The sequence below is a fragment of the Chiloscyllium plagiosum genome, unplaced genomic scaffold, assembly GCF_037043375.1.
Source record: "Chiloscyllium plagiosum isolate Xiang-an unplaced genomic scaffold, Cpla_swu_hap1 HiC_scaffold_45, whole genome shotgun sequence".
Taxonomy (NCBI): Eukaryota; Metazoa; Chordata; class Chondrichthyes; order Orectolobiformes; family Hemiscylliidae; genus Chiloscyllium; species Chiloscyllium plagiosum.
Genome location: NW_028270183.1, coordinates 40,740,590 through 40,759,850, shown reverse-complemented (window position 1 = coordinate 40,759,850; position 19,261 = coordinate 40,740,590). Strand labels below are relative to the sequence as shown.

At 40.0% G+C, this 19,261-nt stretch overlaps 1 protein-coding gene across 1 annotated transcript; it reads right to left on the bottom strand.

Moving 5' to 3' along the window:
- Positions 1-6,254: 6,254 nt before the first annotated feature.
- Positions 6,255-7,345, bottom strand: LOC148136490 (putative G protein-coupled receptor 139). The gene is made up of 2 exons (XM_087983354.1): positions 7,276-7,345; positions 6,255-7,141 (listed from the first exon to the last, which is right to left on the bottom strand). Exons 1-2 carry the CDS (start codon positions 7,343-7,345, stop codon positions 6,255-6,257), a joined length of 957 nt encoding a protein of 318 aa, XP_087839480.1.
- Positions 7,346-19,261: the final 11,916 nt, after the last annotated feature.

Genomic DNA, 19,261 nt, shown 5'->3' with positions numbered 1-19,261 from the left:
TTGCTCTCGTACTAGCCATCCAAGTAGAAGACTAACGCTCACCTCACTTGCGACCTCGAATTCTTGGACCAGTTCATAATGTTTGTCAGGATCATGTCAGCGACACCAGAATGAATACAGGGCAAAAGCATAGGGTTAAACAAAGGTGAGTCAGCTTCTCTTTTATTATTCATTTGTGTGCTGTCAACCATTTTCATCAGACAGCTGACGACACATTTCAGTCTTCTCACACAAGCCACTCTTATTCAGGTCACTCCCAGAGTTTTGATGCCTTTACATCTGTCTCGTTCTTTGGGCATATTGAGCAAATTGGACTGTTTTTTCCTTGTCGTCCGGGGCTTGGTTCATTAACATTAATCTGATTTCCGGGATAGCTCAGCCCTCTCAACTCTATGATATAGGCGATGAAGCTGTTTATCCACACTGGACCCTTCATCTTCACGATAAATGAAGTTTTAAAACCAGTGGGTGTGCTGGGGACTATCAGGATACTTTAGGGGAAAGTCTGCATCCTTCCCTCAAACACGTTCTGTATGCCAGTCATAGGCTCGAGATTCCACATTGAATGCAATTTTTAAAATTTTATTTTGCAGCATTGTTCATTTAATTTAAAAAATATATCCGTGGTCTTCGTGTTTGCACTATTTCTTGTGTTCCGTTTCTTTTCCATTTACCCATTCACACTCAGCTTTTAACTTTTCCCATCCTTTGGGAGTCGCTCTACACACCTCTATCTCCTTATCACATGCATGTTACCTTCAACTGCCCTTCCACTTGATATCGGCTTTATCCTTCCATTAATTAATTAATAATTAATCAATGCCATCATGCTTCAAATTAAGCACGAGGCAATGACACAGAATTCTGCCAATGTATAATCGTATGAAACCAATCGCTCTTGCCAATTGTTTCTATTTTTGTAGTTCCGGACTGATACAATTCATTTCATAAATTAAAGAAAATAACTAACATAATCATTGTCTCTAATTGAGAGATCGAAACGAAGCTGAAGAAAAGACTAAGCCATTTAAGAGGCATCAATATAGACTTGACAGTCGTCTACTCAAATCTAATTTTAGAATTCAAAATGTATACAGTTTTCAACTCTGAAATCCGGTATAATTGCTTAGTTGTAGTCCTAGTTTAAATGTCAGATTTGCTTCTTGAAGCGGTTCTGATCAGTCATTGCTCATTTTAGATTAGATTAGATTACTTACAGTGTGGAAACAGGCCCTTCGGCCCAACAAGTCCACACCGACCCGCCGAAGCGCAACCCACCCAGACCCATTCCCCTACATTTACCCCTGCATCGAACACTACGGGCAATTTAGCATGGCCAATTCACCTGACCTGCACATTTTTGGACTGTGGGAGGAAACCGGAGCACCCGGAGGAAACGGGGAGAATGTGCAATCTCCACACAGTCAGTCGCCCGAGGCTGGAATTGAACCCGGGTCTCTGGCGCTGTGAGGCAGGAGTGCTAATGACTGTGCCACCGTGCCGCCCACAACGCTATATGCCGTGAAATGACTGCAGCTGCATTACAAGTTCATGTTTATTACAGCACAAATAATGGCCTAAACCGAAGACACAGATATTAAGAATAATATATTAATTTTTGCAACGTGATTGTTCACAACATAATGTTGAACTGAAACTTCAATTGTCTGTGTGGAAGGGAAATTGATGAATAAAAAATAATCTACGACTTGCACTCCATAATCACTAATGAGATGCAGCAGTCTCGACACTTAGTGGAAACAAAGGAGTCCAAAACTAAACTAAATTTAATTTTGTTTGTGTAATATTCTGGAAGAAATATTGCTGGTTAAGCCTGTTTTTTTATTTATTTTTATACTTTCAGTATTACAGTGTTTTTAAACTAAATTGTATAAAGTTCATTTAATTCCTGCACTCGGTGTTAATATGAGGAAGAAACCTGCTCTTATCCTGGAACAGAATAATTCTGCACTTGAGGCCAGAATTGATAGTGCGACTGATTTTACTTCCTTTCGTCAATTATTTTCATAGTCTAACAGCTAGGGGGCGAAAGTGATGAAATTGATGTTGGATGTAGCATGAAATTGTTATTGGATGAAATTTGAGAGCAAGTTTACATTGATGTCAAATGGTGCAAAATCTAAGCACAAGACTTATTTTTAAAGCAAAATATTAATGCTGCCTACTTCCACATCAAACTGATTCAACTTAAATTTAAATTTGATTGACTTTCCTGAAAGCACAAAAAGTGAATAATTGAAAATTGACAGCAGGCAGTCAAGGTGTGGTGGAAGAACGGGAAGGTTAATACTTCATTAATATTTCATTAATATTACCTGTTTTAGAATTTGCACTTCACAATAACTGATGGCTCCTTAACTATTAAAAGAAATCATCTTAAATTCGCAAACTGAGATTTAAATTCAAAACAGTCCCGGATCTTGAGCTCCAGGAAACAAAACACACATTCAATCACCAACAAGCAAGTGTGTATTCAAACCAGATCACAAGGAGTTAACCTTTTCAGCAAGCTTCTGGGAATCAGCGCTGAGACTGTTTCTGTCTCTCTCTCTCTCTCACTCACTCACACACACACGTATGAACATTTTTCAACTACCATTCTATCTCAGTTTTTAGTTTTTGTTTATTCCTTACTTGCAAAGGAAATGAGACATTCACATTCCAGCACAGTCAAATTTAGTGAGTTTAGCCACATAAATCTTGGCTGTAACCCATCGCCGCTTAAACCGAGTGGCCAATATCTAAATACCACACAGCCGTTCCATTTAAAAAAAGCAAAAACGGGCAAACGGCAATCAGGATCATGCCAATCAAATTCACAGAAGGCTCAGGGGCATTCCTCGTTAGCAGGTACAAGCAGATTCAGTGACGATCTCATAGAACGGTAACATGTTCAAGAAAACCTCGTAAACTTGAGGTCATAGAACATGGAATAATACAGCACCGTTCGGGGCCTTCCGCCCTCGATGTTGCGCCGACCTGTCATACTAATCTGAAGCCCATCTAAGCTACACCATTCCATGTACATCCATATTCTTGTCCAATGACGATTTAAATGTACTAAAAGTTGGCGAATCTACTACCGTTGCAGGCAAAGCATTCCATACCCTTAGTCTCTTAGTAAAAAAACTACCCCTGACATCTTTTCTATATCTATCACCCCTCAATGTAAAACCATGCCCCTCGTGCTCGCCGTCACCATTTATGGAAAAAGGCTCTCTCTGTCCACCCTGTCTAACCCTCTGATTATCTTATATGTCTCTATTAAGTCACCTCTCAAACTTCTTCTCTCTAACGAAAACAGCCTCAAGTCCCTCAGCCTTTCCTCATAAGACCTTCCCTCCATACCAGGCAACATCCTAGTAAATCTCCTCTGCACCATTTCCAAAGCTTCCACATCCTTCTTATAATGCAGTGACTAGAACTGTACACAATACTCCAAGTGCGGCAACTCGAGAGTTTTGTACAGTTGTAGCATAACCTCATGGTTCTGAAACTCGATCCCTCTGTTAATAAAAGCTAAAGCACTGTTTGCCTTCTTAACAACCCTCTCAACCTTGGTGGCAACTTTCAAGGATCTGTGTACCTGGACAGAGAGATCTCGCTGTTCATCCACACTACCAAGAATCTTACCATTAGCCCAGTACTTTGGATTCCGGTTACTCCGACCAAGTGAGTCACCTCACACTTGTCCGCATTAAACTCCATTTGCCACCTCTCAGCCCAGCTCTGCAGCTGATCTATGTCTCTCTGTAACCTACAACATCCTTCTTCACTATCCACAACTCCACCGACCTTAGTATCGTCTGCAAATTTACTAACCCACCCTTCTAAGCCCTCATCCAGGTCGTTTACAAAAATGACGAACAGCAGTTGATGCAACACTGACCCTTGTGGTACACCACATTTAACTGGACTCCAGGATGAACATTTCCAATCAACAACCACCCTCTGTCTTTTTTCAGCAAGACAATTACTGATCCAAACTGCGATATCTCTCGCAATCCCATTCCTCCGTATTTTGTACAATTGCCTACTGTGGGAACCTGATCGAACACCTTGCTGAAATCCATATACACCACATCAATCAGTTTACTCTCACCTACCTATTTGGTCACCTTCTCAAAGAACTCAAAACCGTGCTGACTATCCCTAATCAAATTATTCTTTTGTAGATGATTATAAATCCTATCTCTTGTCAACTTTTCCAACATTTTACCAACAACTGAAGTGAGGCTCACAGATCAATAATTACCAGGATTGTCTCTACTCCCATTCTTGAACAGGGGAACCACATTTGCTATCCTCCTGTCTTCTGGCACTATTCCTGTAGACAATTACGATTTAAAAATCAATGCCAAAGGCTCGGCAATCTCCTCCTTGGCTTCCCAGAGGATCCTAGGATAAATCCCATCCGGCCCAGGTCATGTTGGCTCTGCCAATGTTTGGGGAATACATCTAATACTGGATAGTTTCAAACAGAATAGTCAGGAGAAGAGACCTTGCGAAATGAACTAGCTTGATTCACGGCCGTGGGGAGTACATATGCGTTCGTTCGAAGAAGTCCGATGTATTCCAATGAATTTCAGAATTTTACAATTTATATAGTATATCACGGCCCATTAAATACGCAACCTCATGACAGTCTCAATCTGAACAGCAAGTTCGTACAGCTACTAGATACATTGCACAGACGTACCTTGCTTAATCTCTACAAAAATAAACGTTATCTCATACTATAACTTGAACCAGACAGAAACAGAAACAGATAAGTAGGATAATAAACAAAACATCATCTACGAAGCAGAACCTTATCTAAAAGCGCAGAGAGACTGAGACAGTTTGCAGCTGCAAGGCCATGTTATCAAAACAAATTCCTCAGATTCGACATTAACAACACTTCGTTCGCAGTCTACATTTTCCTGCAAAATTGCTTTGTGACAAACATGGCTTCCACAGACACATTGTGGCAAATCTGGCCAATATGTTTTCCACAGGGGGCGAGCCACACAATTCGTTCACCTTTTGGATCAATGCGTCTTAATAGTATTTCTGTAGCCAGAGTCCAAATATTGTAACAAATTTTAAGTGTTGTTAACGACATCAAATTCGCCGCGGCTTGCTGTTAACCAAATAAAACTTGGCAATTTTTCTGACTGGATGATAACTTTCACTTTTATGACGTCACCGCTTGACATCTATCCAGAAACCCCAGTGAGGCATGAGCTGTTCCCTAATTTCCTGGTCTGTTCAATAATTTATATACTTATGCACTCAGATCTCTCTGCTCTTCTGACATCGCCACAACTGCGATTGGTTTCCGTTTTCTTCATTACAACGTTTCCAATTCTGTTATTGTCTGCTGCAATCAAAATTGCATCCTGGACATCAAGACCTTTAATATTCATGTGCTATCGGGAAAATCTGCAATCTTCACACTATGCATTGTGCCAAAATTAAACCGTTGCACTCTTCTAAAAATGATGTTTAACAACTACAATCACATTAATTTGTATCCATGTTCCTCTTGCACATGTCATTCCATTAGGTCAATCTTTCATAACTAGTCTGATAAATATCATTCCGAACGTTTTGCTTACCACTTCAACACTATAAATCCACAAAGAACAATTGCATTAATCAAACTCGTTAGGAAGTCACCAAAAGCAGCATGTTCTAATTAAATAAGTGTCGAATTTTCTTCAACAACAGGCAGTTTATCAAGGGACGATTAATTTTCTTTGAATTATCACTTCCATACGTTTCCATACTGTTGGGGTAAAAACGACTGATCCGTAGTTTTTTTTTGCACGGAACATTGCACTCTTTCTTGAACAAGCATGTAGTATTGAATTCTGCTGTCCTGCGATTGGAGCCTGATGTCGAAAGATTAAGTAGGAAAGCAATGAAAATGCTTCCAAAGTTTTGACAGTAACTTGCCTTTTTTTTGATCGAATGCATCTCACTGGGGCACCTTCCAAGAAGAAATAAATGACAACATGCACATTTTCAGCAAGCAATTACGTTTTATGGAACATATATTCCATTCTACTATCATTTAATGTATGTATATGGGGATCATAATTGATAAATATTTTTCAGTTTTCTGATTCCTGAAAGATCATGTAATCTGCATAAACAAAATGTCCATCTGAAGCTGAAATAAAAATAAGATTAAACTCTGATCTTTGGATTTGAGCACAACTCGATATTGCTGAAATTATTGACATACCTTAAGCACAGAGCCTGAGAGATCTTAGCACCTTTTTCAAATCTTTTCTGAAATTCTTCTGGGTAGCCGCATAAATAAAAGTGTTTGGACAGGAACTCAAGAACTTCAACATAGTTCCGATTTCAGTGGCTACATATCCTGGGTTTGTGCGGTCTCCTCGGTAAGAATTAATATTTACGATTCTGTTCTTTATAAGACTGATGACAGATGTTAGCCACAGTAGTAAGAAGCTGCCTGATATAGTGAAGAGTAAAATGATGGATATCCGGCGCTTCTTTATCTCTGCATCATCTACTTTCTCAGTAATGTTAGACCTGAATTTCTTTCGAGCTCTATTTGCTGATGCAATACGCATGATTGTCAAACAATTAAACAGGGTGATAAAAGTGAAAGGAAGCAAAACGCCCCATACTGCATGAAACCAGATTAACGCTGCTCCAATAGATGAGGAAAAGAAAGCTGCACTCGGATGGCACCCCCAGTGCAACTTGTTGATTGTTTTCTCGTGACCATAAACAAAGAAAAAATAAATGTTTTTGAATAGGGTTAATACAGAGAAAAATGTTGTTACCGTAGCTGCCGTCTGCCCAGTGCAATATCTTACTTTAAACTTCCGACTGCAGATAACAACAAATCGGTCAAATGTGAACAAGGCAGTGAACCAAGTTGACAAATCTAGTGTTACAGCAGTAAGATATAGAATTAATTTACACATAGAGGTATGGTATAAAAAAGAAAATGGGAAGTTATAAGTGAAAATATGGTACAGCATTACATTGATTATCATGACCAGTAGATCGGCTCCTGCCATACCCAGCATGTACACAGTGATACATTTGGAAAGGCCACAGTTTGCACGGAAAAGTACCAAAATTGTCATCAAGTTCACTGAAATAAAAAATGATGAAATAATTAGCGTTCTAACGTGTAATTTACATGCAAAAACAATTATTTCATCAAGTAGACTATGAGTGAAGATAGGCATTGATTTAAAAATCGCACAACATGTTATAATAGCTCACCTGGTACACCAATAATTGCAAGAATCGGATAGTAGATCTCTTTGATGAATAGAACAATTGCTTTCCCCATCTCCTGAGCATGAAAGAATAATCTCGTAATTGAAAACTGCTGACTTTCAATGTGGCAAAAACCCCATGAAAGTGACTTTTTTATTTAGAATCATTAATCCCCGAGACGATTAATTAAGTTGCTCCGAGAAAATCATTAATTACAGTTATTTCAATCACAAGCATATGAAATTGGCTTTGTCTAGATTGTTACGTTATGTATACAGAGCAAATAAATACCATTGTGCAAAGTTAAAGAACAATATTCAATAGTAACACGTGGTATGAACAGCCTCGCGTTTCTTCAAAAGATAAGCGAGAACATGTGTTGCCCAATTTCTGCCCATTAGTCATTTCTAACACCTTAAATGTCTATGAAACAAATGTTGCAGTTTTGTGCAGATCATATTCCTGCAGACTAGAAGACAAGTGTATTCCTCCATCAATAGTACTTCTCAGTTAAACTAGTCATATCAAAAATCTTCTGATACCCAGCTACATTGTCAAAATTTTATATTCAAATGGTGCAAAGAAAAGTGTAATGTACACGTCAACTTTGCCCTGAATTGCGACTTCATAATTCAAGTCAGTTTTACTTTGCCGTGATGATTACTGATAATTCAGTAACATGATTATTGATGAGGATCCTACTCGAATATTTATGGGCCTGAGTTTCAATGGCAAGATTTCAAGCCTTTGTTTAACTTTTGCAATGATGTCTCTGCTGTGGTCAAATGCTCTGAAACCCAGGTTCACATAAAATGCTTATATTTTTGCAATGCAGTTCTTCATTCAATTGTGGTCGGCAACTTGATATTCATCTTGCCAGTCTGCATTCAGGAGAAATTGCATGGCATAAGCATGTTTCAGATCCACATTGGAAAGCACAGCTTAACCTCTGGATACACTGCCAGATGCCGAACACCTGATAATTTGCTTGTTTTTGTCAGATCAACGGATTACACAATTATTATCCCCGCATCACTGTCACCCTCACACATTGATTTTCCCCTTTGATCACACCAAAGAAATGCAAAGGAAGTGCTCTTTTGTTCAGTTTCAAGAGTTTCTTCAGTTGGCTCATGTAAAAGTTTATGTAGTTACAATGTTGCAATTTGAATATTACTCCTGATTAGTCTCACTGTTACATGCCTTCTTATGACCTTTTGCCAGTAGTGTTCTGTGAGTTTCCATAGCGAATTATTTTTATAGAATATCTAGTGTGGAAACACGCCATTTGGCCCAACAAGTCCACATCGACCCTCTGAACAGTAACCCAGCCAGAACCATTTCTCTAACTAATGCATCTTACACACACGTCCATGGACACAGTGGGCAATTTAGCATCATCATATCACGTAAATTGAACATCTTTAGATTTTGGGAGGAAACCCATGTAAACACTTGGAGAATATGCAAATTCCACACAGACAGACGCCGCCCGGTGGCTGTAATTGAACGAGAGTTCCGGGTGATGTGAGGCAGCAATATGAATCATTGAGCCACCGTACTACTTCAGTTTTTGTTATTGAATAATGATAAGACTCGTTTCCAGCTTGCAATATTGCACAAGATAATAAAGTTTAGCTCTCCTTACCTCCAAACAAATCAAAAAATGTGTTTTTTTGTTCTATTAACAGTGCAATAAATTTACAATGCATGTTCATGTGTCCTTTGTCATTTAATTGATTTTAATTCATTCATGGCACAGATATTTCACGAAATGGACATTATTGGTGGTGTTGCTAATATCCTTGACGATAGTCGTCCTAACTTATCGTCTTGATTCACAACCGTTCATGTGTTACTGGTAAAAACGCAATGCTATTGGAAGGAAAATCCAACGTTTCCACCAAAGTCTGGAAACCAAGGACGACTGAGGGAGGAAACATGGTGGTAATACGCCCAAGCATCTGCCGTTTTATTTTACTGGATGGTGCTGGAGTGCGTTTTCAAGATGCTGTCTAACAAGCTTTGTCAAATTTCTGAATTGTATTTCATACAACCTGTGCTACAGTGTTACGTTAGTGACAGCCTCTTGAAGATATGTTTTCAATGTAGGAAGTAGCTGTCCTCAGTGAGATAAGAAGTATTGCATGTTGTTCAATATGGGCTCAGACTGCAAAGTGGGAATAATGTTATCACACTCCTAACCTGTGCAATGGAGATGGATTACAGAATTGAGAGTGTCATGATTTGCAACGTTTATACGATTTCGGGCATTTTTGAGGACACCTGGTCTGCATTTCTTAGCCAGGTCAACTTTTAGTAAAGTTGATAGTGTGGGATCCGATGCAGGAATTGTTCCTAAACATAAAGCAATGATGAATGGATCTCTCATACTTGTAAATGGTCTGATGCTTGCAACTTGGAAAGATTTTTCAGACTTTGACCAGTGTCACATATAAATAGAAGGTTCGAGATATAAACCAAAGTTCTTCTAGGTATTTGCGGGGACAAGTACATGAGTGAACCATCAAAACAAAAAAAAGGCAGCGTTCTGCTCTGACTCAACAAAATATCTTCCACAACCGCATCTGTGGAGGTGAATTTCAGTGACAGGTTCCTGTATGCCACATCAGCTAAGAATAGCTTCATTTCTAAGGGCAACCAATCTTACCTTTGGAATTCAGATCTTTTATCCATATTTGAACCAATGTTGTACGGAGTTCACGAACTCAGTGGTCTCATTTTTAACCAATTAGCTAATGAGAAGTGATAATTATGATGCACTGCTACATCGAACTATTAATATGCCCTTCAGTCAATTAGCTTTGTTTGAAGAGTAGTGGACAAAAGCGAGTTTCGAGCTATCAAAGCATTTACTCATAACAATGACTATCAATTGGGAACTCTATTAGAGCCATGGGTCATAATTTGGATGGGTTCAATTAGTATTTCCTTTTGTTCAAGGGACGTCTCAGCACGGTTTTCAGATTGCTGACCGAAGCCACAGTTGTAGCTGAGCGGAAACTGTTCAAGTAAAATTGGAGTATACCCTGAAGGACTACATTTCAGTTAGACTGTCGTCAATCCATGGATTATGCATTATCCAATGCATTCAGCGTTACACTTGCTTTACAAGGGGTTGAATCGATTTGCATTATAATTGGTATCTGCAATATGGAAAACTTCAAAGAAATCCAAGAAGAACCACCGAGAAAAGAGCTTTGCCTGAACATTGTTGTTGTACTCTCCCAGGGCACCCCATATTCTTTATATATTTTTTTGGAGCCTTCTACTCAAGCTGATGATTTTCCACAAGCATTCATGACATATTTTTGCATGACTGCACAATGTAGAACTTATCGACTGTTTATGGAATTATTTCTTCACCATTATTTTTACTGATGTGAGAGCAATGCAGATAGGCATGAGTTGTTGCTTCACCAGGATCTCGCCTTATTTTAATGCTTGCTGGTTTTGCGGTTGGAATGCAATTTTATACACTTTCGCAATCCATGGGGGAATTAATTTTCTGGTTTGAAGGCCGTGGCACTGTGGAGAACTTCAAATATATTTTTATTTCAAAACGGAATCACAGCCCCGGGTCTCTTAGCTTTTCAACTTAACTATGATTCAACAATTTAGACCTGCGACCGTATCTCTTCAATTGCTAAATGTAATGTTTAGATGATATTGGAAAAAGAAACTTTAGAGAGTGGAATAGCAGGAATTCTGAAAATATGAAATTTGATACGAAATTAGAGTTCTGGCCATTTGTATCTGCATTTTGCCGGAACTATTTGGGCTTGGTGGCACAGTGGCTCAGTGGTTAGCACTGCTGTCTCACAACGCCAGAGCCCAGAGTCAATTCCAGCCTCAGGCGACTATCTGCGTGGAATTTGTACATTCTCCTCGAGTCTGCGTGGGTTTTCTCTGGATGCTCCGGTTTCCTCCCACAATCCAAAGCTGTGCAGGCTCGGTGGTTTGGCCATGTAAATTTCCTTCAGTGTTCTGGGATGTGTAGGTGAGGTGCATTAATAAAATGTAAATATCGAGTGTTCATGTAGGGGAATGTGAGTGGGTAGTTTATTCTTGGTGTGGCCCTGGGACGAATGGTCTGCTTGTATGATGCGTCTAAGGTCAACTTTTGAAGAAAGATTTCGTGATTTAGTTGCAAATAAATCATCAAGTCATTTGGCAGGGTAAAGTTGGTTATGAATTGATTATACCACAAATAATATGAAAGATCTGTCCACTGTCATGTAGCTATACGTCATTCCTTGCGTTACCACACCTCAGATATACAGAGTTACCTTATCTCTCGTTTCCTGTGTCTACATCGATTTCCTAACTGTTCTCTGGTTTCCTCCCACAGTCTGAAGATGTATCAGGCTCGGTGGGTCAAACATTGTAAATGCAGAGTTACAGGGATAGGGTAAGCTGCTGTAATTGGCAGGATGCTGTTCGGTGGGGTGCACTCGATGGGCTTGCTTCCACACTAGAAATTCAATTATACAATAATGTATGGTACAGCCCATCTTAGGAAAGTCTGCACAAAGCCTTGTTGACTTGGTTTTCCCTCCTGGAAGACAGTTCTTCATCTAACCACACCATATTCCTCAAAATTGTTGGAGGCGGAATCATGACTATTCATAATTCTGATGTGTGATTTGTCTTTGGATTATGTTACGAATGGCATCAACGCTGAATGACCAATATGACCTACCTTTACCCATTCAAAGTATTAAGCTTCATTTGATATGTTTTTGCATATTTATGTAGTCATTTGTGTCCTCCTGTTTTTATCTTTCTACTTACCATTTCATCCAGTTAAGTGTAATCCGAAAACTTTGACCTTTGCATCTCATAATCACAGTGCAATAAAATCTCCCACTTAAAGAGCAGATGTTCTCATTTTGATCATTGCTATGAACGATTGAAAATATTCCTCCGGCAAAATAAAACAATAAAGACAACCATTATTCACTACTGTCGGTTTCTTGTTTTGTGAATAATTAGCTACCACTGTGATCATTCTATAAACTCGTGAAGTTTGTGCTTTGAAGGGCTAGTTACACATGACCGAAACACAGACGAGACCACGTTCTGTTCTGATCAGAATAAACTTTAACTTGGCCTTTAACTGCCTGGAGAAGAATGCGCGAAATGTTCCCTACACATAGCTTTAAAAAGTAAAACACAAACATAGTTAAATCGAATGTCAACTTTACATAAAGACCATTTCAACTTTATTGGAAACTAATAAGATGTAGGTCATCCTCACTCTGAATTATTTTTGTTTATTCAACCAAAACGGAGGAGTTCTATTTATTTTACTTGACAAGTTCTTGTCATATTTCAATCAATATCAGTTGCGTCTTCTGCAAAATAATATTTCATTAATTTACTCATTGCAAAAACATTAATCTGCTCTGTTCAGCAGTGACTTCAGATACACAGCACACAAGCCTGTACCATAAACCAGCAACGTTAGATTCTATATCTTCAATTCCTCAGCAGCGGCTTTTCAAATTCTGACTGAATAACCTCATGTCGTTCACACCACGCATATGCACAATTTAAATCACGGAAATATGATCCAATAAATTGGGACTGAAGTTTGTATTTCAGATAGTAAAACATCCTCCACAATTTAACTGAACGATGATCGCGATAACTGTAACCTCAAACCTGCCTTCCTACGTATCCGATACTTTCTCAATTCGTTGCTTAGCAATCATCTGTCTGCTGCTGCTAAAATCAAGAACTTGGCTTCTGCCACTCCCAAAAATCCTAACCATTTGTGAGAACGAAATGTTGACAATCACTGTTTTAAATTAATGTGTCCTATTTCTAAGCGGTGATACATGTTTGCAGAATTTCCTATTTATATAATTTCAAGTAATTTGAATATCATTTGAAGTATATAATTTAAATTTGAACCACACCATGATCAAACTTGTCAAGTTCACTCAGGATCTTAAATGTTTCAAACAACTTGGTGCACACTCTTCTGGACTCCAGTTGAAACAATCCCGGCCTGAGCAGATTTTCCATATAAGACGAACCAACTGTTGAAATTATAATTGCGATTAATTGCGATTGTATGGGTGCACAATGGTTAGCACTGCTGCCTCACAATGCCACGGGCCCGGTCGAGATTCCAAGTTCGAACGACTATCTGTGCGGAAAGTACTCATTCTGCCCGTGTCTGTGTGCTCCAGCTTCCCACTACAGTCAAAGGATATGCAGGTTTTGAATATGGACCATACCACTTTTCTCATGTCGTCCAGGGACTTGCACGTAAATCGATTGGCCATGGGAGATGCAGTAATGGGTTTGGGCATGGGGCTGAATGATGCTCTTCGAAGGATCAGTGTTGATTTGATGGGCAAATGGCATATTTCCATACTATTGCGATGGTCTTTTATTCTTGTATTCTCCGTACTCTTTCCAATGCATTGGCATTCTTAACAAACAGTGTGTGCAATGCTTAGTGCATTAATTCCAGATTTGATCTCCCTGATGCCAAGCAGCTGGAACATAATCACTCGAATATTTCAAGTATACTGTCGTTGTAATATACCAAAACGTTCTATTTTCCCTGTTAATTATTTGCTGAACATCACGCAGATGCATAGATCCTCTTGCTTCCAAGATTTTTGCACGTTCTTACCATTACGATGCAATACATTTTTATTACATCAGGGCAGAATGCAGAATTGCATATTTTGACACGAAAAAGTTACGTTGGTTCAATTTACACATGCACGTAATTTACCTATATTTATTGTCGTCTCCTTGTTTCATCCAAATCGTTTAGTTTTCTGAACTTTGGCCTGAACTTCCTCCGTGCTAACAGATTAGATCGGGCACAATTTGTTGAGTGCATATATGAAACAACAGAGTTCCCTGGGCGGATCGCTGCAGAACAGCACTTGTCACTAACGTCACACTTGAAAGTAACCCTTTAATCACTACCCTTTGTCTTCTATGTGCAAGTCTGTTCTGAATCCACGCAGCCAAGTCAACACAGACCTCTTGCACCTTAATTTTCTGGCTGCGCCTACTAGGAGGGAACTTGTCGAAAACATTTATAAAATTATTGTAAACTACAACCACTGCTCTAACCTCAGCGATCATTTCAGTCACCTCATCGAAAAAAATCAATTTTCTTTGTCAAACATGACCTAACCTGTACAGGCCTATGCCAACATATGTGTCTAGATCCACAGCAATGCGGTTGACTATTAACTGTTTCTGGTTAATTAGGGATCGGCAATGAATGCTGGCCTTGCTATTGATGATCATATCGCGTGAATAAACTTTAAAAAGAGGTATGAGATGGTCCTGGGTAGTGTATTCCGAACGTGTTAGAAGTAAAGATTTCAGCGGATCTTGCGATACATTGATTTTATTTTCTTACATCTGTCATTCGAGCCTGCAAAACCGCACTCCATTATAGTTGGAGGGGGTCAGAAGTCCCAGGGCACCATATCATTGTCCAACAGGTGAATTTGAAATCACAATCTTTGAGAGTGCATGCCCTTCGTCAGGTGACCATGCACAGTACCTTATTTTGCTTATAAACAACAGGCTTGGCCGCAGGCACAGCCTCTTCATTCAGAAGCAATCAGTCGTTCAAATCGTCTTCGGATCTCCACGTCGAAGAGAATGGTGGCATCTCAGATAAAGCCCGCCCGCTTGATACATGGTTAAAAATATACATCCCTATCGCTCACCAAACACTTGAACATGTCTTGTGAGCACTAAGAGCAATGGGATTACTGGCCATTTCTAGAAGCAGGCCATCAGAGAGCAGTAGAAACGTGTCTGAACGGGTCAGGGTGCACCCACCAGTACCCACTGCAATCACTAAGTCCTGTATTCTAACTCCATTTGTGTAATATATAGACTTGTATTATTACTGAAATATTTGCAGGTTCACAGTTACCCACGTTTTATTCCATTTCCGAAACAGTTACCCTTCCTTTATCCATTTGTCAATGATCTAACTCCTCTTGATAACTTGGTTTCCTGCCTATCTTAAAGTCATTGACAAACTTCGTATGAATGCATTAGTTCCATTTACCTAACGTTGCAAATAATTGAGAACCCAGTACTGATTACTGTATCACCGCAGTCGTTCATTTATGTTAAATTGACAAAGGCAAATTTGTCCTGCTTCTGCTTCACTAACGAGTACTCCCCCGACTTCTGTGTAGCAGCTTTGAAAGTATGACCGTTTTCTGATATTTCCTGCATATCAGGAATGACATAACAAAAGATCTGTTCTAGTTGCTGAGTAATTAATGCCTAAATGGACTAATTCTGATCCTGTTCAAAATGCTTGATTGCCTGAATGGACTGCTTCAAAAGAGATATGGTTCTGAATGGTGCTAAACATGTTGGAATCATCAATGAACAGTTTACTTCTGACTTTGCGATTGACGGAACGGGTCACATTGTCGAATTGCACCGCCCTTTGGAAGCATGCACTACTTTTAAGTTAGGTTAGATTACTTACAGTGCGGAAACAGGCCCTTCGGCCCAACAAGTCCACACGGATCCTCCGAAGAGCAACCCACCCATACCCCTATCACTACGGGCAATTTAGTATGGCCAATTCACCTAACCTGTAACCGGAACACACCCACGCAGACACAGGGAGAATGTGCAAACATTACACAGACAGTTGCCTGAGGCGGGAATTAAACCCGGGTCTCTGGCAATGCGCGGCAGCACTGCTCACCACTGTGCCACTGTGCCGCGCATTCTTCGTAGCACTTAGTGCCATATAACAAAGTGCAACGTATTTTCGATGTGACGCTCAGACTGTACCTGCGCCAATATTGAGTGGGCGCACTGACATTGATACTGTTAGGGACAGAGGCATCTGGAGGAAGTAGTTTAGTGATAAATTCTCCCTCTTTTGGTTCACTGAACAATTCCCAAAGTCTGGCTGCTGTGCAATTTCACCTAGAATACTTTCTGTGTCCTTGTCGATTTTGGTGTCATCTGGAAAAATGTTCATTTAACAGAGCAGGAAGTGTTGGATGTCCTGAAACGCATAAAAGTGGATAAATCCCCAGGACGATATCAAGTGTACCCTAGAACTCTGTGGGAATCTAGGGAAGTGATTGCAGGGTTTCTTACTGAGATATTTGTATCATCGATAGTCGCAGGTGAGGTGCCGGAAGACTGTAGGTTTGCTAACGCAGTGCCACTGTTTAAGAAATCTGGTAAGGTCAAGCCAGTGATCTATAGACGAGTGAGCCTGACGTCGGCGGTAGGAAATGTGTCCAGAGGGACAGGATGTACATGTACTTGAAACGGCAAGGACTGATTAGGAATAGTCAACATGAACTTTATGCGTGGGAAATCATACCTCACAATCTTGATTGAGGTTCTTTTCTGAAGAAGTAACAAAGAGGATTGATGAAGTCAGAGTGGTAGAAGAGACTTCCGTAAGGCATTTCACAATGTTCCCCATGGGAGACTGGTGAGCATGGTTCAATCTCAAGGAATACAGGAAGAACTCACCATTTGGATACAGGACTGGCTCAAAGGTAGAAGACAGAGTGTGGTGATAGAGGATTATTTTTCAGACTGAAGGCCTGGGACCAGTGGAGTGCCTAAAGGACTGGTACTGGGTCCACTACTTTTCATCATTTATATAAAAGATTTTAATGTGAGCATAAGAGGTATAGTTAGTAAGTTTGCTGATGACACCAAAATTGGAGGTGTAATGGACAACGAAGAAGATTACAACGGGATCTTGATCAGATGGGCCAATGGGCTGAGACGTGGCAGATGCCGTTTAATTCAGATAAATGCGAGGTGCTGCATTTTGGGAAAGCAAATCTTATACAGCAGGACCTATACAGTTATTGGTGAGGTCCTATGGAATGTTGATGAACAAAGAGACCTTGAAGTGCAAGTTCAAAGCTCCTTGAAAGTGAAGTCGAAGGTAGATAGGATAGTGAATAAGGCATTTGGTATGCTTTCTTTTGTTGGTCAGAGTATTGACGACAAGAGTTGGGAGGTCATGTTGAGGCTGTACAGGACATTGGTAAGGCCACTGTTGGAATATTGCGTGCAATTCTGGTCTCCTTCCTATCGGAAAGATATTGCGAAACTTGAAAGTCTTCAGAAAACATTTACAAGAATGCTGTCATTGTTGGCGGATTTGAGCTATAAGGAGACGTTGAATCGGCTAGGGCTGTTTTCCCTGGAGGGTCGGAGGCAAGGGGTGACATTATAGAGGTTTATAAAATCATGAGAGGCATGGATAGGATAAATAGACAAAGTACTTTCCCTGAGGTGGTGGTGTCCAAAACGAGAAGGCATAGGTTTAGGGTGAGAGGGGAAAGATATAAAAGAGACCTAAGAGGCAACTTTTCACTCAGTGAGTGGTACGTGCATGGAATGAGCTGACAGTGGAACTGTGGAGGCCAGTACAATTGCAACATTTAAAAGGCATCTGGATGGGTAAATGAATGGGAAGGGTTTGGATGGATATGGGCCGAGCGCTGGCAGCTTGGGACTAGATTGGGTTTGAATATCTGGTCGGCATAGACGAGCTGGATCAAAGGATCTGTTTCCGTTCTGTACATCTCTATGACTATGACTCAATGAACATTCTCGCACCGACTTTCCCCAGGACATTCTAAAACCACAGTCACTGAAACATTCTATAACTGACGTTCTCCAGATCATTCTATTCCGAAACCTCTCTGGTACATTGAATAACCGACATTCCCCCGATAATCCTATAACTAAATTTCCACAGGATATTCAATAATCAACACTTTCCAAAACATTCTGCAACTGAGTGTTTGTTAACAGCCGAACGCCAATTAAGTGAACAAAAGATAAGTTCCCGAAAGAAGAGATCTCTTTCCAGGTAGAAGGAGACAAGGTTTCGAAGTCAGCTCAGACAGTCAAAAGACGATATCCATTTCCCCTGCGTCTACATTTCTTCCTAACTGGGATAGACCAACGTTTTGACTAAAAGACATAAATTTCCGACCCCTGTCTATCTGCAAGAAACAGAGAAAGAATCCTTTAGTATGGCAACGTTTTCACCCTAGGTATTAGGAACTGGAAGTAAGTGATCTGTGTCTGTTGCTGAGTGATCGTTTGTGTGGGAATATTCTAGACATCATCTGTTCTTATGCATGTGTGCCTGAATATTGTGAAAAGGAGGCATCCCTGTGTTTTACATCGCATATTTGTAAGTAATTCAGAACTTAACCTTTGTTATTTCAGATACAATTGCATCACTAATACTGTGAATATGGTGACACATTTGAAAATCTCACTGGGTCCCCAATCAAATTGATACGTTTGCCTCCTGGCTGATGTATAATTTGTTTTTTTGTCCTTCTTCACAGTTAACTTAGTGACGTTCTACGCCCTGCTTTGAAAAGGTTGTGGATTGTCTCTATGCGTCAGGCATTACCTGGGTGCCTTGGCATTGGCGGCTCTACTGGTCATTAACCTCGATCTGCTATTGAGACACATTCCCATTGCTTTTCAGGAACAGTTTAATTTCATCCCCGTGTGTAATATCCACACCGTCCTGCTTTATGCAGCAAATGATTGTTCTGTCTTGTTCACTGTTACTTTCACCTTTGATCGATTTGTGGCCATTTGTGCCAGAGGCTGAAAATTAAATATTGCAGTGAGAAAATGGCGGCTATGGTTCTGGGAGCAGTGACTGTGCTGAGCTGTTTAAAGAACATTTTCTGGTATTTTGTGTTCACAGGTCGGTATTGGCTTTTGAATATCCCCTGGTTTTGTGAATGAACAATCTATGTTCATCACTGTCGAATCTGGGTTATAATCGAGTTCCTCCACCACATTTTAGTCCTGGTTCTCCCATTTCTTCTGATTCTGATGTTCAATGTTTTCACCGTTAAACACATTTTAGTGACAAGCAGAGCATGCAGGACACTTCGGGCTCACACCAATAGGGACGTTCAGTGTG